Source organism: Cupressus sempervirens, chromosome 4 (genome assembly GCF_028749045.1).
Source record: "Cupressus sempervirens isolate cs-2001-9-10 chromosome 4, ASM2874904v1, whole genome shotgun sequence".
NCBI classification, from domain to species: domain Eukaryota; kingdom Viridiplantae; phylum Streptophyta; class Pinopsida; order Cupressales; family Cupressaceae; genus Cupressus; species Cupressus sempervirens.
This window is the reverse complement of record NC_143121.1, coordinates 196,808,978-196,832,822: the sequence shown is the minus strand read 5'-3', so window position 1 is coordinate 196,832,822 and position 23,845 is coordinate 196,808,978. Positions and strand designations below refer to the sequence as shown.

At 34.6% G+C, this 23,845-nt stretch overlaps 1 protein-coding gene across 1 annotated transcript; it reads left to right on the top strand.

The window, feature by feature from the left end:
- Positions 1 to 627: 627 nt before the first annotated feature.
- LOC149560664 (disease resistance protein ADR1-like) lies at positions 628 to 2,362 on the top strand. The gene is made up of 3 exons (XM_089827663.1): positions 628 to 998; positions 1,089 to 1,306; positions 1,548 to 2,362. The coding sequence occupies exons 1-3, from the start codon at positions 628 to 630 to the stop codon at positions 2,360 to 2,362; spliced, it is 1,404 nt and encodes a 467-aa protein (XP_089683789.1).
- The last annotated feature ends 21,483 nt before the right edge of the window (positions 2,363 to 23,845 follow it).

The window sequence follows — 23,845 nt, the reverse complement described above, 5'->3', positions numbered from 1 at the left end:
AAGTTCCTCTTTGTTTTTATACGACCACTAATCCATGTGTTATAACCAAAACGTGCAAAAAGTCAGCTCCTATGCGCTTGAATGGGAGCAAACTCGAACCCACGCTACGCCACTTTTTTATTATTGTATTCGTGTGAAAGAGAGTTAAGGGCCTGTTTGGCAACGTGAATGCAAGCGGAGTAGGCATATGTAAATTCTTAAAATTTTGAATTTTTCTTTTGGATACACTAAATCAGAACTAAAATACGAAATAAAATAAGAATACGTATTTCAATTTTGGCCCAAAAATAAGATTTTGCAATTCTATCAAAATAGGTGGAATTGGAATATGTATTCCTATTCCAATTTTATTTATTTTAGAAAATATAATTTTTTGGATCTGCGAATTCCCCATCAAATTCTGGCTAAACCAAACAGAAAATAAGAATATGTACCCCCATTTTCTATTCCAGAATAAGTATTCCATATGCCAAGTTTATTTCTTATATAAAGAAGTTCTGTTAGCCTTGCAAAGAGAAGAAATGCAGAAAAGAAAGCACTGTAAGGACAAGAAGCCGCTTAGAATTACGCAACGGTATATAGGTTCAAATCTGAGAAAATTTGACTCTCTCCTAAATCCTTTAAGAAATGGTGTACTCCATGATTGTAAGCTCTACGCATGGCGAATCGCACAAGGCTTGGAAGAGGGCAACCAACAATATTTCTAAACGAGAATATACATCGCTTTTTCACAGAAAAGGGCTCAGTATTTACTCCTTATCAGATGTACTCACTCAGTATCGGCAATATGCCCTTGATTTTGTCACTAATAACTCCTTAGATGGGCTGCTCAAGGAATGTTTCATAGACCTGGGATTATTTCCCAGCGACAGGAAAATCTGTGCTGATGCGCTTGTGGACATTTGGGTTTATGTTAGAAATCTGCAAAGGAATGATGCTTTTGCCGTCTTATCACAACTCGAAAGCAGAAATCTGATAACTTTGACTTGTAACTCGAGGTAATTGCCTTTTCTGTTATACTATCTTATATATTGGGTTTCTTTTGATTATGTTTCTGGACAGCAACCTGACATGCTTGCACTTAACAGGGGAAGTACAACAATTTCATATGGTAATAGAGATGCTTCGGAGCTCTACTTTTCCCAGCGTAATGGAGTGCGAGATTTGGCCTTGTATTTGGGACATCATGACAATATACTCCACAGCGAAAGATTGGTCATAGAAAGGAAGAACTCTGCTTCATTAAAGAATTGGGAGATGCTCCGAAATAGGGCGATTAGTTCTCGATTTCTATCCATTCTCACCGGTAAATTATTCAAAAACTCTTCCACATCCATTTTGGTCACCAGAAAAAACATTTCTTTGTTTTCATGTCCTTCGTTTATCTCCAATTATAGGGGGAAAAAATATTGAATTTCAAAAAATTGAATAAGGTTTACATCACTTTTCTAGGCAACTTGGCTGCGTGTGCGTTCACATAGATAACTAGTAGTTATTATTAGTGCATAAATTTCTAATTTGATTTTCTTTGTATTTAAAACATGCAGGCCCTATGGAGGAAAGTGACTGGTATGATATGAGCTTCCCTGAAATAGAGGCTCTGTTGTTGGTCTTCGATTCGACAGAATACTTCCTTCCCCCATTTCTGAAATCCATTAAAAACATGAAGTTTCTGATGATATCCAATTGCGGTACAAACAAGGGAACAGTGAAAGGTCTAGATGTGTTATCGTCTCTCACTCAACTCAAGAGTGTCCGCTTGGAGAGATTGATTTCACCCCTTGGTGGAAAACAGAGCATTGGAGCACTGCCGAATATAGAGAAGCTATCTGTGAGCTTATGTGAAGGATTTGAATACATACCCACATTCACGAAGCTACAAGATTTTAACCTCGATCACAGCAATGATTGGGGGGAATTACTTCCTGGTATCTGCAATGTACCCTCCACTCTGTCATGCTCTATCACCAACTGCCACCAGCTTCAAAATTTACCATATGATTTTGGAAACATGAAAAGTCTAAGAATGTTAAGGCTACCGGCATTACCACGCTTAGAACAGCTTCCTGCATCAATTGGGAAACTTGAACAGTTGGAATATCTAGACATTTCACTGTGTGAGGGCTTGAAAGAACTTCCAAAGGAAATAAGACAACTGAAGAAATTGAGGGAGCTTGATATGAGAGAATGCTCCCGTCTGACCATGTTACCTGCAGCTGTTTGTGAACTGAGTTGCTTGAAGATCGTTACCTGTGATGAGACGATTGGTGAACAGTGGTTGCGGGTGCAGAAGACTTGTATTCCCGAGCTTAGAATTCAAATTGTGGAAGAACAGTTTAGTCTGGATTGGCTTGACGATTGACTTTCATCTGTCATCTTGAAGAATAAGATCTAAGGATATTGACATCCTTTGTAAATGCTCTGCTTCATTATTTTCATGTTCATTGGCACAAAATGAATATATATAAGCCTATTTTAGGATCGATTTTAATGTTAATTTAGAGGAGTGAGCAGTTTTCTACAGCAATTTTTACATAAATTTGATCTCTGTTATTACCTGCGATTGTATGTACAATCAAAATGCTCACAAGTTTCCAGTTTTGAGTAGTGTGCTGTATGTACAAATTAGTCATTATTTGTAATAGGAAAACACATTCTTAGAATGTGCAATACTGCAATGTTTGTTAAGAGTAATAAATAATTGAATCACGGGTTATAAAGAGATATATTTAGCAACTACATGTAGCAACCACCCCTTAGTTGTTATTAAGTTTTTCAAAAAAAAAACTCATAACAACTATCAATTTAATCAAACATTGTCGATTATTCCATAAAATACAACATTCAGTCTATGATAGTTTCATTGACACAATCCAACGACAACCTGCTAACCACTGCAGTATCAGACTCTGTTCTAAATGAGTGCTATTGTATCTCCTTAAGTAATTTCCACTTGAATATATTTAATACAAGCCCTCTGTAGAGGACCTTAGTGCAGCTTCACACTACATGTTTGAACTTTTTAAATACCATAATACAAGAGAGGATATTAACAACAACTATTATTAATGAAGTAAACAATCCCTTCTTCCAACCCAACCTCCCTTCATAATCCTAATCTAGACTGCATCAATGATCTTCAGTCACATTAGTCATATAAAGGATATGGTCAACAACTTGATCACTTTCTCATATTGCACAAGATAATGATGGAAAAACAAGTTTATTCATGACTCAAAAATTATAAACCTTAATACACAGGATATGTAGACAAAGCAATTTTGATTTCTACTTAGAAATATTGCAAAGATCATGAATTATAGAGATTTTAACTTTGTTTGAGTTTTCTAGCAAAACCCTTAAAGGAATGAATGCATCTTCAACTGTCTACTATGCGGTTAACAAAATCTTACCACAATCGATTAGGTCTCCTCTTAAACACTAAAAAGTCTGCAAACCATTTCCAAATTAAAACTCAAGGCAACCCAACATAGCTATCTAGTAGACTTTTAACAACTAAATGATTTTTTTTCTTTTTCTGATCACTAAGACAATTGACAGTTTAAAACCTAGATACCCATGTACTTCCTTATTTCTCCCCAGAATTCAAAACTTTAAAATGTTTTGGAAAGATAATAAAGAGAGATAAAATCTAGAAAGGAATTAAAAATATGAAGAAAAAAAAGTGAGACTAGTTTTTTTGATATCAGCCTGATGTTTAGAGCAGTAACCCAGATTGCAGATAATCTACATAATCAAAGACAACAACATGCTTAAACTACTTTTAAACCACCAATCTCGATGTTAAGTGTGATTATACTGTTTCAGTTTACCACTCTCTAAATCATTAAGGTTACCAAAGTGATCACATCATTTCTAAAAACCTTTACAGTACAGCACTATTCAATTCAAAGTCATTATTTTTACATTATTCCACCTATACCATTTAATCAAGAGGATGTAGGGCTGCATTTGGATGAATCCAACTTTTATCACCATAGCTTTCTTAATGGAACCGTTTATAGTGATTTGTGGACTATGTTGTGTTATGTTACATGAGAATCCTTCACTTTTTACCATATATAAGGAAAATAACACCATCCATGCCAATACAAAATTGTGGTATGTGTTATGCTTCTTTGAGACACTGACAATTACTATATGAAATCAGACCATGTCAGATCACCAGTAATGATACATTGTAATTTCGACTTCTTACATAGAAAATAAGGCAGAACCCTGTTATGAGTAGGGATGACATCCATCTTGAGAAATATCCATTTCCTAGCATGCTCTGAAAGGCATTTGTACCCTTTTTCCGCAAGTTCAATTTATGCGTAGGAGGCAAGATACTATTTTATATTCAAATAAAGGTTTCTAAAGCCTTTTCAATATACATATTTCAGATAAATCCTTCTACCAAGGTATTCCATAGCTCTATATTACTTTGGAGCATTTGTCAAACAGTTCATAGGCTTTACATATGCTTCCTTATTTTCATTCGTGTTTCCTCTATAAATGCGTGGAGGAAAAGAGAGGTTTTAACATCTGGTTGAGCTACCACGGAGCACATTTCTCACTTGCGGTTCTTATATTTTTCCTCCACCATCACCCCCTTGTTTTCTTTATTAAATATTTACTTACATGTCCCTTAGCCAACTTGTTTTCGCAAACACATAGCTGGTAAAACACTGATTTTCACCCAAAATAATTTAACAGCAATCACAGTACCTGACTTGGTAGCTCATTATGCTACTCTGTTATACCCTACACTCCACCTTGAACCTGTAATTCCTTCACTTTACTCAAAAGTACCTCTGAAACCCTTGTGTTTTCCTCTAAAATGTGTCTATCCTCTACGCTTTTAGAAATCTATAACCAGTTCCAAACCCCTCAGTTTTGTAGAAGCAGGGAAGATACCATCAAGGCTGTGTGGTCTGGATTTCTACGCATGCCAACTGCGTTTTTCTCCTACTTTCTTGAATCCTTTTTATCTGATCCATTCTCCAGCTTTTCCCCTGCCCATTCTTGCACACAAGGATGTCATTCCTCATTAATGGCATAGGGAAATGACCAGTAGTCACTCAGGTTAATTTTCTGGACCTACAATTTCTAATTTGTATGTCAAAATTTGCCAATTTAGTGAACCTCTATAGGTGAGTGAAGAGCTTAAAGCTAACCTTTGAGTTTTCCCATATTTACGAAGCTATCTGTAGAACTTGTAGAGTGTGAGGTAGTCTAAAAGTGTCATTTTAAAATGTTCACCCACAATCCGTTACATTCACCTACAATAGCCGCCCACAAAAATAGTAGTTCTTTTTGTACAAATGGATCAATCAGAAACCAAGAAAGCTAAAAAATGATCGACTATTAGTGCATGTGTGATTGGCTATTAGTACATATGCTATCATTTTTGGGGCTCTATATGAGCGGTAATTGGGGGGGGATAGGTAACAGTAGGACGTGGCAGTAATACAAACATGGGGGGCAACTAGCTTGTTTCCCAAAATAGAGAACACCCATACTTTAAGTGTAAGCTTTTCTGCATCCTCTTCTCGTGTTTGCTGTCTTTGACTAGGATTGTGCACTACAATGCTTATGGGCTTGAGCTAGGGGAAGAGATCTAGTGGCCATTAGGTCCAATGGTGTATCATTATATAGATCTCCCCCAATTACCACTTTTAAAAAGTTCAATAAATGATACTATATGTACTAATAGCCAATCACACATGTACTAATAGTTGCTCAATTTTTAGCTTTCTTGGTTGTTGATTGGTCCATTTGTGCAAAAAGTACTATTTTATTTTGGTGAGCGGCTATTAAATGCAGGAATGTGTAAACCTTATCGTTAAGTTCTTCAGTCACCTCTAGAGATTTACCGAAAAAATGGACAAATTTCGATATAAAAATTAAGAGTTCTAATTCTGCGAAGATAGCCTAACACTACGAGATCTCTTCCCCTAACGTATTAGTTTCATATCGATTATTGATTTCCCACACAAATTAACCAGCTATGGACTAAATATCCGAAGTCCATTAGACCCTAAATGCGAATAGAATTGTATTGCGGAGGAAGTGATATTGACGATGACAGAAACCAAACGAGCAACCAATAGGAGTGTTTTTCAGTGTACTTTGAAGAAAACTGTTCAGATAAATATTTTATTGTATTTGTAAGAGATAATGTGTGAATAAAAAAGAGCGCATAGATTATATTTCTTACATGCTCACATTCTGAATGCAATTTCTATGCTTGTGTTGGTAGGTAACAACTATTGATGTATAATTCCCATCGATAATAATGCATGCCATATCTTCGTATTCTAACGGTCGTCACAACCTCTGTATCTAGCTTGTGTGTGTTACATTATTAACAGATCTTTCGATCGAATATGGCTTAGAGTGGCCCACTTTGAATGTAAATGCGGGATTTCTATGAGGATCTATTTGAAAAGCTTAGCAAGTATGGAGAAATTGAAAGTTCGAATATATGTGACAATTTAGCTCAACATAAAAAAATAGAGCTCTCAAAATTAATTGTTGTTAAGTAGTTGCAGAGGAATTTAAAAAACCCAAATGGGTGAACTTGAAATTCAGTAAGAGCCCATTTTGCATTGACAAAACAACTAATTGGAACACACCACTCTAATGTAAATCATTTCTTTGAAACATAAGGAGAGGATCCGGTAATGAACTTGAGATCTCATCTCCAGGCATCAGAATAGGAAAGCTTTGCCACTGTTGTTTAAACAACCTTTTCATAAATTCAGTAGCCATAAGAAATTTTAAAAAATTAGACATTTCACAAGATATGAAAATATAGTTAATGATTAAGAAAATCTAATATGATGGACTCTAGAAATTAAATGACTCTAATTAATACCTTTCATGTGAGAGATCTATTTTTCAAATTGAAATAGTTAAGAGAGAGTGATTTTTTTTTTCCCTCTAGTTATTGTTAATTCTGATGATAGATCATGCACTACGAAAGTGTACAAAATTTAATATTGATATCATTCACCTAAGGGATTTATTTCTCAAAATTAAAATAGTTAAGAAAGACAGATTTTTTATCTCAAGCTATTGCTCATCTAACCGTAGTATAATCTGAAAAATTCATAATGAAAAATGGTACACAATTTAATCTAGAAATGCAAGAATCTAAAATGAAATAAAAACACCCAACTTAATAATACATGTGGAATTTCAAGATTCTTAGAAGCTGACCCCAAAACAACATCAATTTGTAATGGAAGATTAGGATGAATTTATTGAGTAGTCATTTCAGAAAAACTGAAATTTGCATGGTGGCTATTGCTTATCCTGGTTGTAGTATAATTTGAAAAATTAATGATGAAAAATGGTACACAATTTAATCTAGAAATGCAAGAATCTGATATGAAATAAAAACACCCAACTAAATAATATCTTTTTAATTTCAAGGTTCTTGTCCAAGATGAGCTAGAAACATCATCGATCTGTAATAGAAGATTAGGTTGAACTTGTTGAGTAGTTATTGTACTTGCCGTAGGCAATGTACTATTGCATTCACTATGTCTGATCAATGAATTAGTTTTGAATGTATCAACCAATTATATGTGAGTATTTTTACCTCGTTTCAATTTTTGTAAAGTTTTCATACTTTTTAATCAATATAATATGTTATGAAAAAATATTTATCTCCATTTTGATTGGTTGAATTCATTTTTTCTTATAAGACCCCTTTTCTCAGAGCTCCCACCATATTGCTTTTTTAATGGCATGAATTTCACAAATAAATATAATAAATATAGATATATACACAATTATTACATTCACAAACTACTATTAAGAAACTAATAGCTTCTATTGTTTTCCCTATAAACATCAAGACCGTGAAGTAATTTATTGTTCTAATGTATATAAATTTTCTTTAAAACAATGTAAATTTTTTTAAATATTTATTTCATAGTTTTTTTAAAATTTTAAATTTTATATTCATATTTAAAAAAATATAATAGTAAAATTGAAATACGAGCACCCATTATTTAAATTTTATATTATCAATTAAAATTTAAAATATTACAATTAATTTTTTTATTTTTATTAATTGTTGATGAAAAATAATAATTAGCAAGTTATATATTACCTTTTCTTTAATATTTTACTATTAAAAATAATGTTCAACATGCAAATTTAATTTCTATTATATTATTTTATAATACATATTACAATAATAAAATATTCTATAGTACATAACTAAAAATTAATAATTGTATTATATATCTATCTTTTTAAACTTCAATTTCCTATACATATTCATTATTATAATATCAAATATTGTTTCTATTACAATACATTCTAATGGCAAGTACATGCCACTATTGGCACTTGTTTAATTTTTTTTTTTTTGCACGTTGGTTATGGCAGCTTCTAGTGGCAAAATGGAAAAAAGATAATTGATGCACATATTTCTATGAGGAATTATTTGAAAATACTAGCAAGTATGGAGAAATTTAAATTTTAAATATATATGACAATTTAGTTGAACATTAACAATTGAGCTCCCAAAACTAATTGTTCTTAAGTAGTTGTAGAGGAATGAATGTTGATTTATTTCCAAATCCAAGAAATCTTCATCACCTATGAATGCGGGTAAGATTTTTTGCTTCTATCATTCATAAAATTCATACAGTCATGAGTATTCCTCAATTCATATTGCTTTCATCATTTGTCAATACATATCAACAATAATCTATTATTTGTCTAAAGATAACCATAAATCAGTTTTGATCTAAGAGTTTTCTAAAAATAATTATAAAGAAGTAACCCTAAACAATGAATTTAACAACTTCCCATTATACACAATCTAATCCATTTAAATCCTACACATTCCCATTATACACAATGCAATCCATTTAAATCCTACATGATCCATAATGAGAAAATGGTAAACCATTTTTAAAAGATTAATAAGCTATATAAGAGCCAATAGCCATAAACAAACTTAAACAACATTCTTAAAGGCTCGTTTGGTTGCTGATATAGGAATAGAAAATTTGGAATAGTTTTCTATTTTCCATTTGGTTCGTCAATTGGAATCAGGAATAGAAATACGTATTCCTATTTTGCTTCTAAAATGATCTTATACCCACTCCAAAAATTATTGGAATAGTCATTCGTATTCCCAATATACATTCCTATTCTCCATTCCTATGCCTACAACCAAACTGAGAAAAAATTTAAATAATTATAATTAATAATGAAAATTTCTTAACTCTCTAACACATACAACTAAATATTAAAAGGCTTGTATTATTTTGTAGCTTGAAATCATCCATTAAAATTAAATATAAACCCTACATTATTCAAGGCAATAGTCATATATTAGGGCACACTCATCCCAAATGTTGTTCCATCTACTTCTAAACTAAATGCTTGGAATTATTCATAAGGAAAGTAAGCAAAAAACTTCAAAAACTTGACCAAGTTAAAATTGAGAATGGTAAAAAATATTGAAAAAAACTAAAGGGAAGTTTCATTAAAGGAGAACAATATAGTTTCATTTTTAAAAAAAATATTCAAAACTAAGGTTTTATTAATTAGGATTTAAGTGTATTATCCAAAAATAAAATAAAAGGAGACGGGTTGACAACTTTTCTAATGGATGACACCTTTTCTGTCAAAAATATGATTTTCGAGAGCAAAGCTCCCACACAAAGCCTATTGTCTTAATTAAATTCATTTCTTATTCATTGTAGAAAATTAAAAATTATTGTAGAGGTTCATATAAAAATGTGCAAAGAAAACTCCAATGGGTTACATCAACTAGAATCACTACATATGGTCTGGAAGCCTTGAGAGTCAAGTATGATACCCTACAGTCTTTTGTTTTGATTGGGGATTCTTTATTGCTTCTGCTTCTAGGATTTTGAGTAGATGTCAATTTGAACCAATAAGTAGTTATGCATCTATTAGATAATAATATGCTATTAGTTTGATCAATTTTTCTAACTATGTCGTCTATTGTGCATATTATTTATTTTTCATATTTTTAGAAATGGGAAAAGACTATTTATTTAAGTGCTTATTGGTTGTCAAAAAAAAATAAGAAAAAAGAGATGAGAAATTTTTCTTTTTTAAAGTTGAAATTACAGAGAAATTTAAATATATCACAACATAACAGAAAAAATTGGGCACCTATGTAGAAAGATGTCTTTCCTTTTAAATTAAATGTTGTTTTATTTCAATCATTATCTCTAGATTTAATTGTTACTTGAATGAAGAGGAAATCATTGATGCATAGTCATAGTGAAGAAAAATGTTGATGAAGCAAGATGTTCAATACTCATCTCGCTACTCGTTGCACCATACTCAAGAAGATCTATAAAGGTAAGAAAATTCACATCAAATTCTTCCAAGCATAAGTAAATATCTTATAGGTCAATGATTGTTTTTTCTTTTGTAGTCTCAACTTTGGCACATTTTGCAGATCTACATGTTTGAAAGTAATAGTAATGCACAATTGTATGTGAGATGAAGTGAATGTTCATTGTTTTCTTTTTTTTGTTCTATCTCATGTTCAAAGATCATTGTTTGATATTTGTCAATGCCAAATTTTGTTGCAGCTTTGTCAATTTCACCTCTTTTGTAATCAATTTATGCATTAAATTTATTTTAATATTTTTCTTTGTTTTATGTTTGTTTGTTGGTTCTAAAAGGTACATGGAGCATCAGTTTATCTTCGCAAAAATTCTCATTATCAATATGAGGATTATATTTTACATAGCGTATGATCTATGGTTTGTGTATTTTTTGTAACTTTGGTGGGTCCCTAGAGTAGAATGCATTGAATTTAGGTATTGACAAATTTTCAAATTCCTTTGGCCATTCTAGAGCCTAATCAAACTTGGAGATTTATTCATTGTGGTTTTCTCCCCATATTATTTCTACGGGGGTTGGGGCAGCACCTCCAAGATGGGATCAAGGGGTAGTGCCCCTATGGGGTCTTGGGGTAGCACCCCAGGTCGTTCCCTATCACGGTACAAGGTGGGGTTGAAGGGCAACGCCCTCGTGGAGGTTTTCGGGGGTAGCACCCCCGAAGCTAAAAATGACCTTATATTGTAAAAGGCATTAGCTACTTTTTTTCCTATTATTCTAGCCCTAATTTTGTAACCAACAAAAAGCTTATATTAAAAGGCTTAGGATTAGAGATTTTCATAATGCGTGATGCAAAAATTGATTCTTGGGGCAGTATTGAGATGTAAAGGATTACAGATTGTAATCAGGTTGTAATCACTAGATAATAATAATATTGGACTTGTTGTTGGTGGACGTAGCCCAGGGATTGGGTGAACCATGTTAAATCTTGGTGTCTTGTGTTCTCTTATGTTTGATCTATTATTTTCTAATATTGGTTGAAGCATGGATACCAATGGCATAGAACCCTGGATGATATGCAAGCTTTTGAGCACGCTTGCATTGGGCTAAATAGAGAAATCAGTAGGAAAGTGAATGCTAGAAAAGAAGATTTATTCAGACTGATGTAGATTCAAAGGGAGCCTTGGGATTTGTCACATAAGTGTCCATTGAAAGCAAAAGCTAAGCAGATGGAGTACTTTTCAGTCGAAGAGTCAGTAGATGGAGATTCAGAGCAGTCATCTGAATCAGATGGAGATGATGATAGTTCTTCATAGGAGGAAGCACGCGGTGATAGCACGATAGCTCAGTTGTCAAGTATACAGGAGGTCGTCACTTTCAGAGTTAGGGGAACCTTGGATGGACAGAGAGTTGTGTCACTCATTGATACAGGGGCGACACATAACTTCATTGATGAGAAGTTTGTGACATGCAAAGGGCTACATATAGAGGAGCATAGGGGATTTAAGGTGATGGTTACCGATGGCTTCAAAATTGAATGTACCAAGAAAATATCCAACTTGCAGCTTCGTTTGGGAGATTATGACATGATAGGAGATTTCTTTGTGGTCAACATTGGTGATCAAGATATGGTGCCTGGGATGAACTGGATGAAGTCTCTGGTAGAGTTCACGTTTAACCTTGAGAAAATATAAATGAGGTTTGAGGCAAATGGTAAGAAGATAGTGCTCAGAGGTTTGTCAGATGGGAGACTTCGAGTGGTGTCACTCAAGCAGATGCAGAGTTTCTTTAGACATGATCAGGTGTAGTGGGCAGCAGAGTTTAGAGTAATTCCTGAGATGACAGAGCAACATAAACTAGAGTATCCACCTAATGTACAAAAAATAATAACCAAACATACTAAGGTGTTTGGTGAGATACCTCCAGGGAGACCCGCGAATAGGGGAATCGAGCATGTTATTGAATTAGAGGAAGGGGCTAAGCCAGTTATCATCACACCTTACTGCCATCCGAAGAGATATAAGGATGAAATAGAAAAGGCAATTAGGGAGTTGATTGACATGGGGCACATACGGCCAAGAAAAAGTCCTTTCGCTTCTTCAGTAGTATTGGTGAAGAAGAAGGATGGTACAATGAGGATGTGCATTGATTATAGGGAGCTAAACAAGAAGACAATCAAGAACCGATACCCTATCCCACGCATCGATGAGCTTATTGATGAATTGCATGGTGCATGCTACTTCTCCAAGATTGATTTGAGATCCGGCTACCATCAGATACGGGTTAGAGAGGTGGATGTGGAGAAGACATCTTTTAGATGCCACTATGGACATTTTGAGTTCTTAGTCATGCCCTTTGGGTTGACAAATGCCCTTGCCACTTTCCAGTCCTGTATGAATAGAGTGTTCAGAGATCAGTTGAGGAAGTTTGTGTTGATATTTTTTGATGATATACTAATATACACCCGTACTTGGGAGGAACATTTGAAGCATATTGATACAGTGCTCAGTATTCTAGAGAGGGAGTCATTATATGCCAAGATGAGTAAATGTGAGTTTGGGATGACAGAGTTGCTCTATCTAGGGCATATTATTAGTGCAGGAAGTGTTCGAGTTGACCCAGACAAGATTAGGGCCATTCTAGATTGGCCACCACCGAGGAACACTTCACAACTCAAGGGATTTCTCGGGCTTTTTGGGTTCTACCGCAGATTTGTGAAGGGATTTTCACAGATAGCAGCACCACTTACAGATTTGACACGGAAAGATAGTTTCAAGTGGTCAGAGAGGGCTCAGGATTGTTTTGACAGGTTTAAGGAGCTGATGAGTACATGTCCTTTTTTAGCCATTCGAGATTTCACCAAGCCCTTTGAGCTGCAGTGTGATGCCTCGGGAGAGGGCATAGGAGCTGTTCTCATGCAAGACAAACATCCCATCGCATATGAGAGTAGAAAATTACGAGGTGTGGAGAGAACCTACAACATCTACGACAAAGAGATGCTAGCAATCATGCACGTGCTAGCTAAATTCAGGCAGTACTTAGTGGGAAGTCGATTCACAGTAAAAACAGATCATAATAGCTTGAAACATTTCCTTGGACAGAAGGACCTTAATGACAGGCAACAGAAATGGGTGAGTAAATTACAGGCCTATGATTTTGACATAGCCTATGTCAAAGGGAAGAAAAATATTGTTGCAGATGCTTTATCTAGAAGGCCTCATTTTCTTGCTGTTGGGATAGTCATGGATGATTGGAGAGAGATGATCTTGGCAGAATATGCTAAGGATAGTTGGGCATCTAGCATTACTGAGGGAGCTATTCAAGATAGTCGATACACTGTCGTAAATGATCTGATCATCTACAAGGAAAGGATTTATTTAGTACCCAGGTCTGCTATGAAGCAGAAGATTTTGAGGGAAATTCATGATTCACCAATGGCAGGACATCCCAGATTCTTTAAGACATATCGGCAGGTGAGAGAGCGCTTCATTTGGAAAGGACTCAAATCAGAGGTGCTTCAGTTTGTTACAGAATGCCCTGTGTGTCAGCAGAACAAACAGGAACATTCTTTTTCGGGTGGTTTACTACAACCCCTACCCATACCAGAGAAGAAGTGGGATAGCATTTCCATGGATTTTATCACAGGCCTCCCCAAGGCATAGGGTCGGGGTTGTATCTTTGTTGTGGTAGACAGATTGACGAAATTTGCACATTTCTTTGCAATTTCATCTACATATTCAGCAGCACAAACAACAGAACTATTTTTTCGAGAGGTATTCAGACTACATGGGATACCATGGAGCATAGTCAGTGATAGAGACAGCAGATTTATGAGCCACTTTTGGCAGGAGTTGTTCAGGTTATGTGGAACAGAGCTCACTCCGAGTACCAGCTGCCACCCCCAAACTGATGGGCAGACAGAGATAGTGAACAAATGGGTTGAGGGGTACCTTCGAAACTACATTGTAGGAGAGCATAAGGCTTGGGTGAAGTGGCTACATCTAGGGGAGTACTGCTATAATACCTCTTTCCATATGTCTATTCAAATGTCCCCTTTTATGGCATTGTACGGGTATGATGCTCCTAATTTTTTGGATTTGTTATTTGGTGACAACAGGGTGCCTAAGGCCAAGGATACTTTGCAGAAGCAATATGCTGATCAACACAGGGTTGAGAGGTCTTTTGAGGTGGGAGATATGGTGTACCTCATGTTATAGCCGTATAGACAGTCCTCTCTCAAGAAGAGTGGAGCAGAGAAATTGAAACCATGCTACTATGGACTGTTCAAAGTAATCAGGACAGTGGGCGAAGTAGCTTATGAGTTGGAGTTGCCTGCAGACAGTAAAGTGCATAATGTGTTCCATGTGTCACGCCTTAAGAAGGCATTGGGTCACAATGTGGTGCCTTCAGTAGTATTGCCAGCTCTTGATGATGAGGGGAAGCTTATCTTGGTTCCCAAGGCCATACTTGACTCCAGGGAGAGGGTGCTTCACAGGAGGACTATCAGGGAGTATCTAGTGAAGTGGAGGAACCTACCTGTTGAGGATGCTACTTGGGAAAATGAGAAGATATTGCAGCATCCAAAGCTGAAATTGCTTGAGGACAAGCAATTTTGGGAAGGGCGGACTGTAATGTCCCCTTTCTAGCATTCATAGTATGATGTTGTCATTAGCCTATTTCCCCACAGTCCCGTAGGCTAACTAGGACATTAAAGGGGCTTAGAGGCCATTTGGCCTAGACAGTTTCAGTTGCAGGTCTTTCTGAGGGGTTCTGAGGCAACTTTGGGCATACTTACTATTTATAGTAAGTCATCTTGGACATGGCCGGACATTTAGTCACAGTGGTATGTCGATGGTAATTGTTTAAAATCGACAAGAAGATTTATTTATCATTGATAAGATTTGTTATGCATTGATAAAGCCATTTTATAAAGTTAAATTTAAATATTTAACTTTATTAATGCATAGACTATAGTTTGTGGGAAATATTTAAATTAAAAGAGTTCCCTTTATTTTTATAACACATTGGAGACATAAGGTACATAAAGGGAGTTATGTTTTATCCCACATTGAGAAAACGAAGGATTGAGCTCTTGTGAGAACACTATAAAAGAAATGGAAGAGCTTTTTTTTTGTATGCTTGGATGAAGATTAATGTTATGTTGCTGGATATTTGATTATCAGGCTTGGAGGATGAAATCCCTCTTTGCTAGCATTCTCTTCGCTGTTGGAAGACACAGTCAGGAGGCTCAAGGGTGTTTTCACTTCAGGAAACACACTAGGTTTCATTTGGGGTGTTTGCATAAAGAAGTTAACAAGGGTTTGAGGTGCAGATCTGAAGTTAGTTTTTGCTACAGTCGGCATGAACAGTATTTTGCTACAGTACGACATGAACAGTGTTGGTATCAAGTTTACTTGTTTTTCCAACTGATTAGAAGTTTGGAGGGCTGGCCGACTACATCTACAAAATACTACGGCCACTAATTCCAGGTTTCTTCTATCAAATTTTGATATTTTGCATAATAATTGTTGAATACAAGTCTGAATAGTTGTTGTAGCCTTTAAGGTAGCTATAAGTGCACATCTACATTTAAAAATCACCCTTTATTAGCAAATTGAAAGAGTTTCCAGATTTTTCATATACTATTGAATGTGTACCAAGTGTTTGTGAAAATGTTATGATGTGTATTATGCATTTTAATGTCACTTCATAGGTGTTCGTAAATCTACTCATTGGAAAGCAATTTATTGAGGAAATCAACTTTATGAGTTTGCATACAAAGTGTTTGACAATATTCCTTAAGTTAAATTTTTGCAAGTCAAAGTTCAAATCAGGGGAGGATATTACACCTTGTTAGAGGACTTTAGATCGTTCACTTGGAAAGTCACCTGGTTAAAGGATTTAAAAATGACTATTAGGTCAACCTTAATAAAAAGGATTTACCCTAGACTGGTATAATGATTAGAAGGTAACAGTAAGGCTTGATCTGATAACAACTTACAACACACTTGCAGATTATAGATCTTTGTTTCAATCCTCCATTCTACTTAGCTTTCACACACTTCATCTCTAATAATGTGTTCACCCTTCAAGCATCCGTACCCTTAAGCCTTCTTACTTTTCTTTCCAATAGCAATCTCTTGTGTTTGGTCACTAAATGAGGCAATACACTAGACTCCTTGTCTTGCTTAGGTTCTCGCACATGACAACCTTTGCTTCTGACTAGCTCTCTCTATAAATAGAAAATTAAGATCTTTTGTCATTCATCCTCTATCATCCATTTTAGGGTTAGGTAGGATGAGGTACGATTCAATGAATCTACCCATCTTTTCATTCTTTTTCCTTCTAGAAACTTCTCCTTCAATCCTCTTTGAATTTGGCTCAGAATAGTTTACAATAAATTTTGTGCCCCCAACACATTATAGTTATATTCCACACGCTTCACAAAATTCAAGAAAACAAAATAGTCAACTTAGATTCATCAAATCCATGCTTTAACATGAATACTGACACTCAACATCAATATGTTGTCACTCAACTTCCATACTATTATTCCACTCATTATCCACTAGATAACTCGACAAACACTAAAGTTTATTGGTGCTCAGTATTAATGAAACTTTACTCATCTTCCATTGTATCACTCGGCATACACTAAACTTTGACTTTTCTTGGCTCCAACTAATTTTCTGCTCGGCTTGCACTAACTTTTCTCGGCACCTACTATCCACTTGGTCAATCTTGGTAGAATCAATTCTTCTCACTTTTTCTTCTAGACTTAATCAGTGTATCCATCCTCTACAACCTTAAGTAGATAGTCAATGCACTATATCATCACTATCTTAACTGATCCTTGTACTCTTTTTTCATACCATAATTTAACCTTTCCTTTAGGTGCTATGTAATCTCATTTGATCAAAACCTCCTTATCAATCAAACAAATGATAGTACTCAAATCATTTAAGAAGTTGTCTTACTAGCAAGTAGTGGGTTTTACATCAATGAAAAAACAATGATTGAAACACATTCTCATGCTTGTATCAATCTAATTTCAATACTTCTTCACAAGCTATGGATATACTATATAAGGCCAAGCATTTGCATTTTGCATACTTCCCTTTTTGTAAAACCCTAGGTAGTATGTAGTGCTTGCTACCAATAGATACACCATATAAGAAGTCATGTAAAAGTGGGGATCATTCTTTACCATGATCAGTTGCTCATCAAGATTTTCCCTTAGGATAGTGGACCAATCAATAGCCATCTTCACTATTTTGATGGTTCTGATGAAGTGAGTCATCTGTGTCTCTAAGTGACCTACTATGGAAGGCCCATGGCTCTACTCAAGAGGACTATTGAGTAGCCGATATCATTGATCATGTATCCCCATGTCATATTAACATTTCTTGTTGTTCAACCCAAGGGCGTCTTGTAAATTAGGTACTTAGATTGTACCAACTCCTGGGCCTCTAGTTCATTCTCCCTATACCATCTATCTAAGACTTCATTAGATATCTAATTGTATTGGTCTTCCCTAGGGATGTGGAAAAAGTTCTCAATTTTGTGTGGCTTGAGATCAATGACTATCTCTCCTTTCACACTCTTTATGATCTTCTTCTCTGGCACATAGTGTTGAGCTAATATCATGATCAACTTGGAGGATTTAAAATATGTATGGTTTGAAGAAACTTTCACTAACTTACTCTAGATCAAGGCTGACACCATCTCTTATCTTTCTTCTGGTTTGTTATAGAGGTTTAGGAAAACATTCTAGTCAATGTCTCTCAATCCTGTGTCTCAGATCTCTCTGTGTTTGTCTTAGAATCTGGATTTCTTTAGGGCTCCTTGGTATTTGAATGCTACTAGTTTTGGTGCAATATTTTCTACCATAGAGGATGATGGATTCTATTATAATTGCACAAAAGTGGAGAAACATTAATATCTTGATGTCAGAAGACCTTAATGACACTCAACTAGGACCCAAAATGACAATAAAAATGAGCAAAATAGTCAAATTTAAAAAAAAAAGCCTTAAAGGTCATGTTTTGTGTACTAGCACACCTAGCACACCTATGTAGGTGCATTAGTGCACTTCAATATTACCTCTTATACACAATGTGCACATTTGTGCACCTTTCACATGTATGCATGTGTGCAAGGTGCACATGTGAGCAACTGTGCATATGCAAACATTAGTTTTGTCATGGTCTAGAGGGGAAAGCTCTATTTTTAGTGCTGAGGTGCACACCTTTTGAGGTTGCACACATACACATGTGCATATGTGCACACCTCCAAAAGATGGTTTTAACTTAGAAGTTGGTTGGTCTTGGAGAGAGAACAAGTGAACTTTTGTAGGTGATGTTAGTGCAATGGTGTACAACTGGAGAGGGTATATAAGACAAGTGAAGAGTGAAGGGGAGAAGGGCTCTATTTATAGACAAGGACACAAAAAATATTCACCTCCGAGGGTGTGCAAGTGTGCACTTAGCACTACACACACACACACAATCTCCCAAAAAATGATATTTGGTACCCCTCTAATCTTCTCAACATTGCTTGATTGAAGATCGGGGTATGACCTAGACCTCGATTAGGAGGGTTTTAAATGGTTGAGGCACCTAACTAGGTGCCTCATAGAGGATTTTGAATCTAGGAGGTCCCCATTTTGTTACTCAAAATAGGGTGCATGTTGTGAGACCACAACAAATAGCACCAACAAAAAGGAAGGAATGAAAAAGACATTTCTTTAACAACATGCATTCTTCTAACATGTGTCAAGTGATTACTAGATTCCAATTTTTTCAAGCATCTTTCAAGTCCTTTGGAAGCCAAAACTTTAGAATCTCGAATCTTCAAGCTCAGTGTTCCAATTCATGTTGATGTCTCAAGGTTTCATCTGTCATGCGTATCTAGAAAAATTTAGAGAAAATCCTTTCCTTCATTGGCATGGACATTGGATATCCTTGTAGGGTAAAAACACAATCCTGTATCACCCTTTTACAGAGGGAAAGGCTAACAAAAGTATAGTTGTTCACCTTCAATGACACAAAACTGGTATTATTATTTAGAGTTTAAAAATCAAGTAAACTAATGAAATGTGTAGAAATGGATTAAGTTTAGGATTATAATTTTTAATAATTATTTGGAATAAGAAATTATATATTTTCCAATTTTTTAAAGATCACTTTTAGTTGCTGAAAAACACTGGAAATTAAGGGTCTAGTTCCCACCATAAAACTACATGGAAATAAACTTATTTCTCTTCAATGTTAGATTATGTTATAGATAACATATGTATCTAGAACAATCAAAAATAAAAATTGGCTTTAGACCTATATTTTCTCTTTTATAACGATTCAAATTTCAACTTATTTAAATTGATAGTTTTCATCTCCCACCACATTTTTCAAAATAAATTTATTCCAACCAAAAGAAAAATTATAGATTCTCGAAGAGACTCTCTCCTCTAGAAGGTCATATAAATTTTAAATTCTTTTAATATGATTTAGTGTATTTTTCTTGCTTAAAATTGGCATCTTCTCAAGTGTAAAAATACATACTTGTGGAATTTTTTAATTATAATATACTATATCTAATTAAAACACTATGAACTCTATATGAGAATATTCTTGAGTTTGAGCTCTATAAAATGGTGTTTATATGTTATTAAAAAATATCATAACAAATAATACGAGTTATTGAAATGTTAATTTTTTGAAATAGTTGTATTTCTTGAGTAATTGGATACTAACTAGTATAAAACATGCATTTAATAAACATTTCCAATTGGAAAAGTGTGAGACCGTATATAAGTTAGCTAAAATAAATTTATCTAGATAATATGTTTGAACAATATGATTTTTTAGATAGAAATATCAAATTTAGTCATTCTGATAAGTCAGCCTAAAAGGTGACATAGTTTTGTACTTTTACCCTATAAACCTATTTATCCATCACTATCTAACAAGATGAGATAATCCATTCTGGGGGCTCTTGGCAAGTTTTCAATTCCTTTTCTTTGAGTTTTTTGGAAATGTTCTCTAACTTGCTATGGAGTTTACATATTTATGCTTGATTCTTCCTTGAAATATTTTCATTCATTATATAGAATAGGATAGCCATTCAGAAATACATATTCCTATATTTGATCACCTTTTGCAATTGTCTAGAATCTTTAAATGTAACACCATCTTGATTTTCTTTTTCTTTCTTTTCTTATCTAACCATGTTTAGATTGTGTGGCCAAGGAATTGGTGTTCTTCTCAAGATTGATACTTCTTGCATTCCTCTTTTAATGAACTCTCAGGAAACTCTCATGCCAAACAATGAGCTTAGCAGGACTTTGACGAGACCCTTTATCTAAACTGGTATGCTCTAAATTATCCCTTGCTACTGTCAGCCCAGATGAAAACAACCAAGATAACCAATTCTTTAAATTTACAAAGTGTTAGGAGTGATCAATCTTAGATTTCGACTTCAAGGTAAGAAGTTTTCTACAATCGCAAGTAGTACTTATTCTCCAGTTGGTACAAGAAATAAAATTATCCAAATTCTTCAACAAAGAAATACCTCTTCCCTAAAATTAAAACCAAATAGGGTGGTCTTGGTTATGCACCAAGAAGGAAATTTGATTACACCTAATCCTAGATAGACAATAAAAAAAAGATGCAATTGAAAAGAAAACACACATACTAAAAGTAAACATACGTGCAAAAAGTAAACACACATGCTGAAAGTAAACACACATGTTTTTTTTTTTCTAATATTTTATGTGTTAGGCTTCGAAATATTATTTTAGAAATTAGAAATTCATAGGTAATGGGATCAATTCCCCTTGTAAAGTAGTTAGACTAAAAGTATTTTCTCCCAAAATCTTTGCAAGCTAATAAGGGCCAATCCACAAGAATTGAAACTTGGTATGACTACCTAGTTTTTCTTTTTCCTTTTCCTACAGAAGAACAAGATTTGAGATTATGAAAGATTTGATCATGGATCTCTTTTTGAACCAAAATTTTATGACAACCTAATTTTTCAGCATGTGTTCTAAAATTTTTATCCTCTTCTCATCCAATTCCAAGAGATTCATCAATCTAATTTGGACCCTGTCAACATCCTAAGCATACCCTCTCATGAATTTCAATACTAGAATCTTGATATTGAGAATGAATAATAGTCCTTTTCCATAGACTAATAGATATGGGGATGTTTCCAAATCATTCTTTATCCAGACCCTATCTATCCATAATGCGTACTTCAGTTGGGTATGCCAATCTTTTGGATTCTTTGTGAGAAAGTGTTTAATCACTATAATCAAGTTCTTATTGGTAGACTCAACCACACCAATCCCTTAGGGATAGTAATTGGATGAGAACTTGATTATAAATTGATTGTCCAATGCCCATTGAGTTTGAAAAATCTATGCAAAAGATGACCCGTTATCACACACTAGGAAGAATGGAATTCCAATCCTAGTCACAATGACTTCTTCTAAGATGTCTGTAACCACTTTCATTGTATAGTTTATGAAAGCTTCAACTTTAGTCCATGGTGTATAATAATATTTAGTTGTGAGAAAAAACATATGTCTGTTGATGATGGTGGGTTTATAGGTCTAATAAAATCCATCCCCCACTTGGCAAAGGGGTGTACCTCAAATATTGGTTGCAATGTCATAGTTGGGTTTCTTTCTCTATTAGCACTTATTTGACTTGTGTGGCAAGAATGTACATGTTCAAATGTTTCTTTGAAAATTGTAGGCCAAAAGTAACCTAATCTCAAAATTTGATAGCTCATAGCCTCTTCTGATCCATGTCTAGTACCGTATATGTCATGATATTTCTCCAGTACTTCTCTTTCTTCTTCACATCCCAAACATTTCAAATATATCCCCTCATAGTTCTTGTAAACTTTCTTATCTTGAAGCATGTAGGATTCACATTTCACCTTGAGTCTTATGTGTTTGGAACTATTCATCCATTGAGGATATTCATTCTACAAGAGGTAATACACAATATCTTGATATCAATCATCCATTAGTATCCCTTCATTAGTGTCTACTTGTGATAGTATTATTTTTGCTTCATTGTTAGCTATCATCTTGGATAGACCTCATCCTCTCGCTAGTTTTATTTGTTGAATTTCAAAATTAAATTCTTGTAATATAGTCATCCATTTTTCTCTTCTTTCACCTAATTCATTTTGCATCATTAATTTTTTGACTACAGGATCTAGTACAATAGCATATACCTATTGGATATAATTGATTAGTTGTGTGTTGTCTTTGATGTTACAAAAATTTCATATCAGTTTCTAGCAGTGTTTGTCAAGCACACTCAGGTAGTGAAGATAATTATTTGTGTCTACTGAGCATTGCTGTGTTTGTCAACTCTAGAAGGTAGTGTCTACCGAGTTCACTCAAGAGACAAAGCAAAGTGTGTTGAAGATGAGTGTTAACTGAGCTCACTCAGTTAATGAAAGAAAAGTTGAATGGAACTAGTGTTAACCAAGCTCACTCAATTGCCAAAGGATTTTTGTGAGTTTGTAGTATTAACCAAGCTTATGTTGGTTAACACAGGAAATCATTTCTGAGTCAGTGTTGACCAAGCTATGTCGTGTGAATCAAGTTTTATAGTATTCACCAAGTCACTAGTGCAAGCCGAGTTTGAGACTACTTGAAGGAAATTATTATGGACCAAGTTTCTACATCTATCGAGTGCATGATGATGCTGAGTATTGACAATGGATTCCATGTATCAAAACCTCACCGAGCTAGTCTTTTGAACTTGAGTTTCTAGATTTTGGCCAACTTTTTAGTTTTATGTAAACTTATGTTCTCGGCAACTAAGGTGATGAATATTATTTATTTTAAGTTATATTTGAGTAGACTTGACAATGTGGATGATATAAGTATGAGGTCAAGTTGTGGATTCAAAGTGTATGCAAGTGTGTTGACTGAATTGATAAGAAAAAGAGGGTGCAAACTTGAAGGATAGCCAACTATCCTTGTGGAGTAGAAAAGTAATATTTCATTAGGAAGGATCAAGTTTAAGTAGAAAAGAGATTTGGATTCAATAGTTCAGTTGCATCACAATTAGGTCATTTCATTATTTCTTTCTAACTATTGTAGCAATGATCTAAAATCTCTTAACAAAGTTGGCTTAACAACTATTTGTAAATCCTCTAACAAGGTGACAATTCTATTGAATTGATTCAAGACCTCTAACAAGGCCACTCCTAAAAAGATTATTAAATCCTCTAACAAGGTCACACCTAACAATGTGTTTTGTAACCTTTAACAGAGTTGGCTCCTAATAGGGCTCACTTTAGAAGAGTGAAAAACAATAACTAGTTGTAATTGGTGGTTTTTTCCAAATTGGGTTTCCACATTAAATCTTAGTTTCAAATGTGTTCGTGCTATTTACTTTTATGTGTTTGCAACTAAGTTAAAGTAATGAAAATCATAGATAGTATCTAAAGACTTGCATGT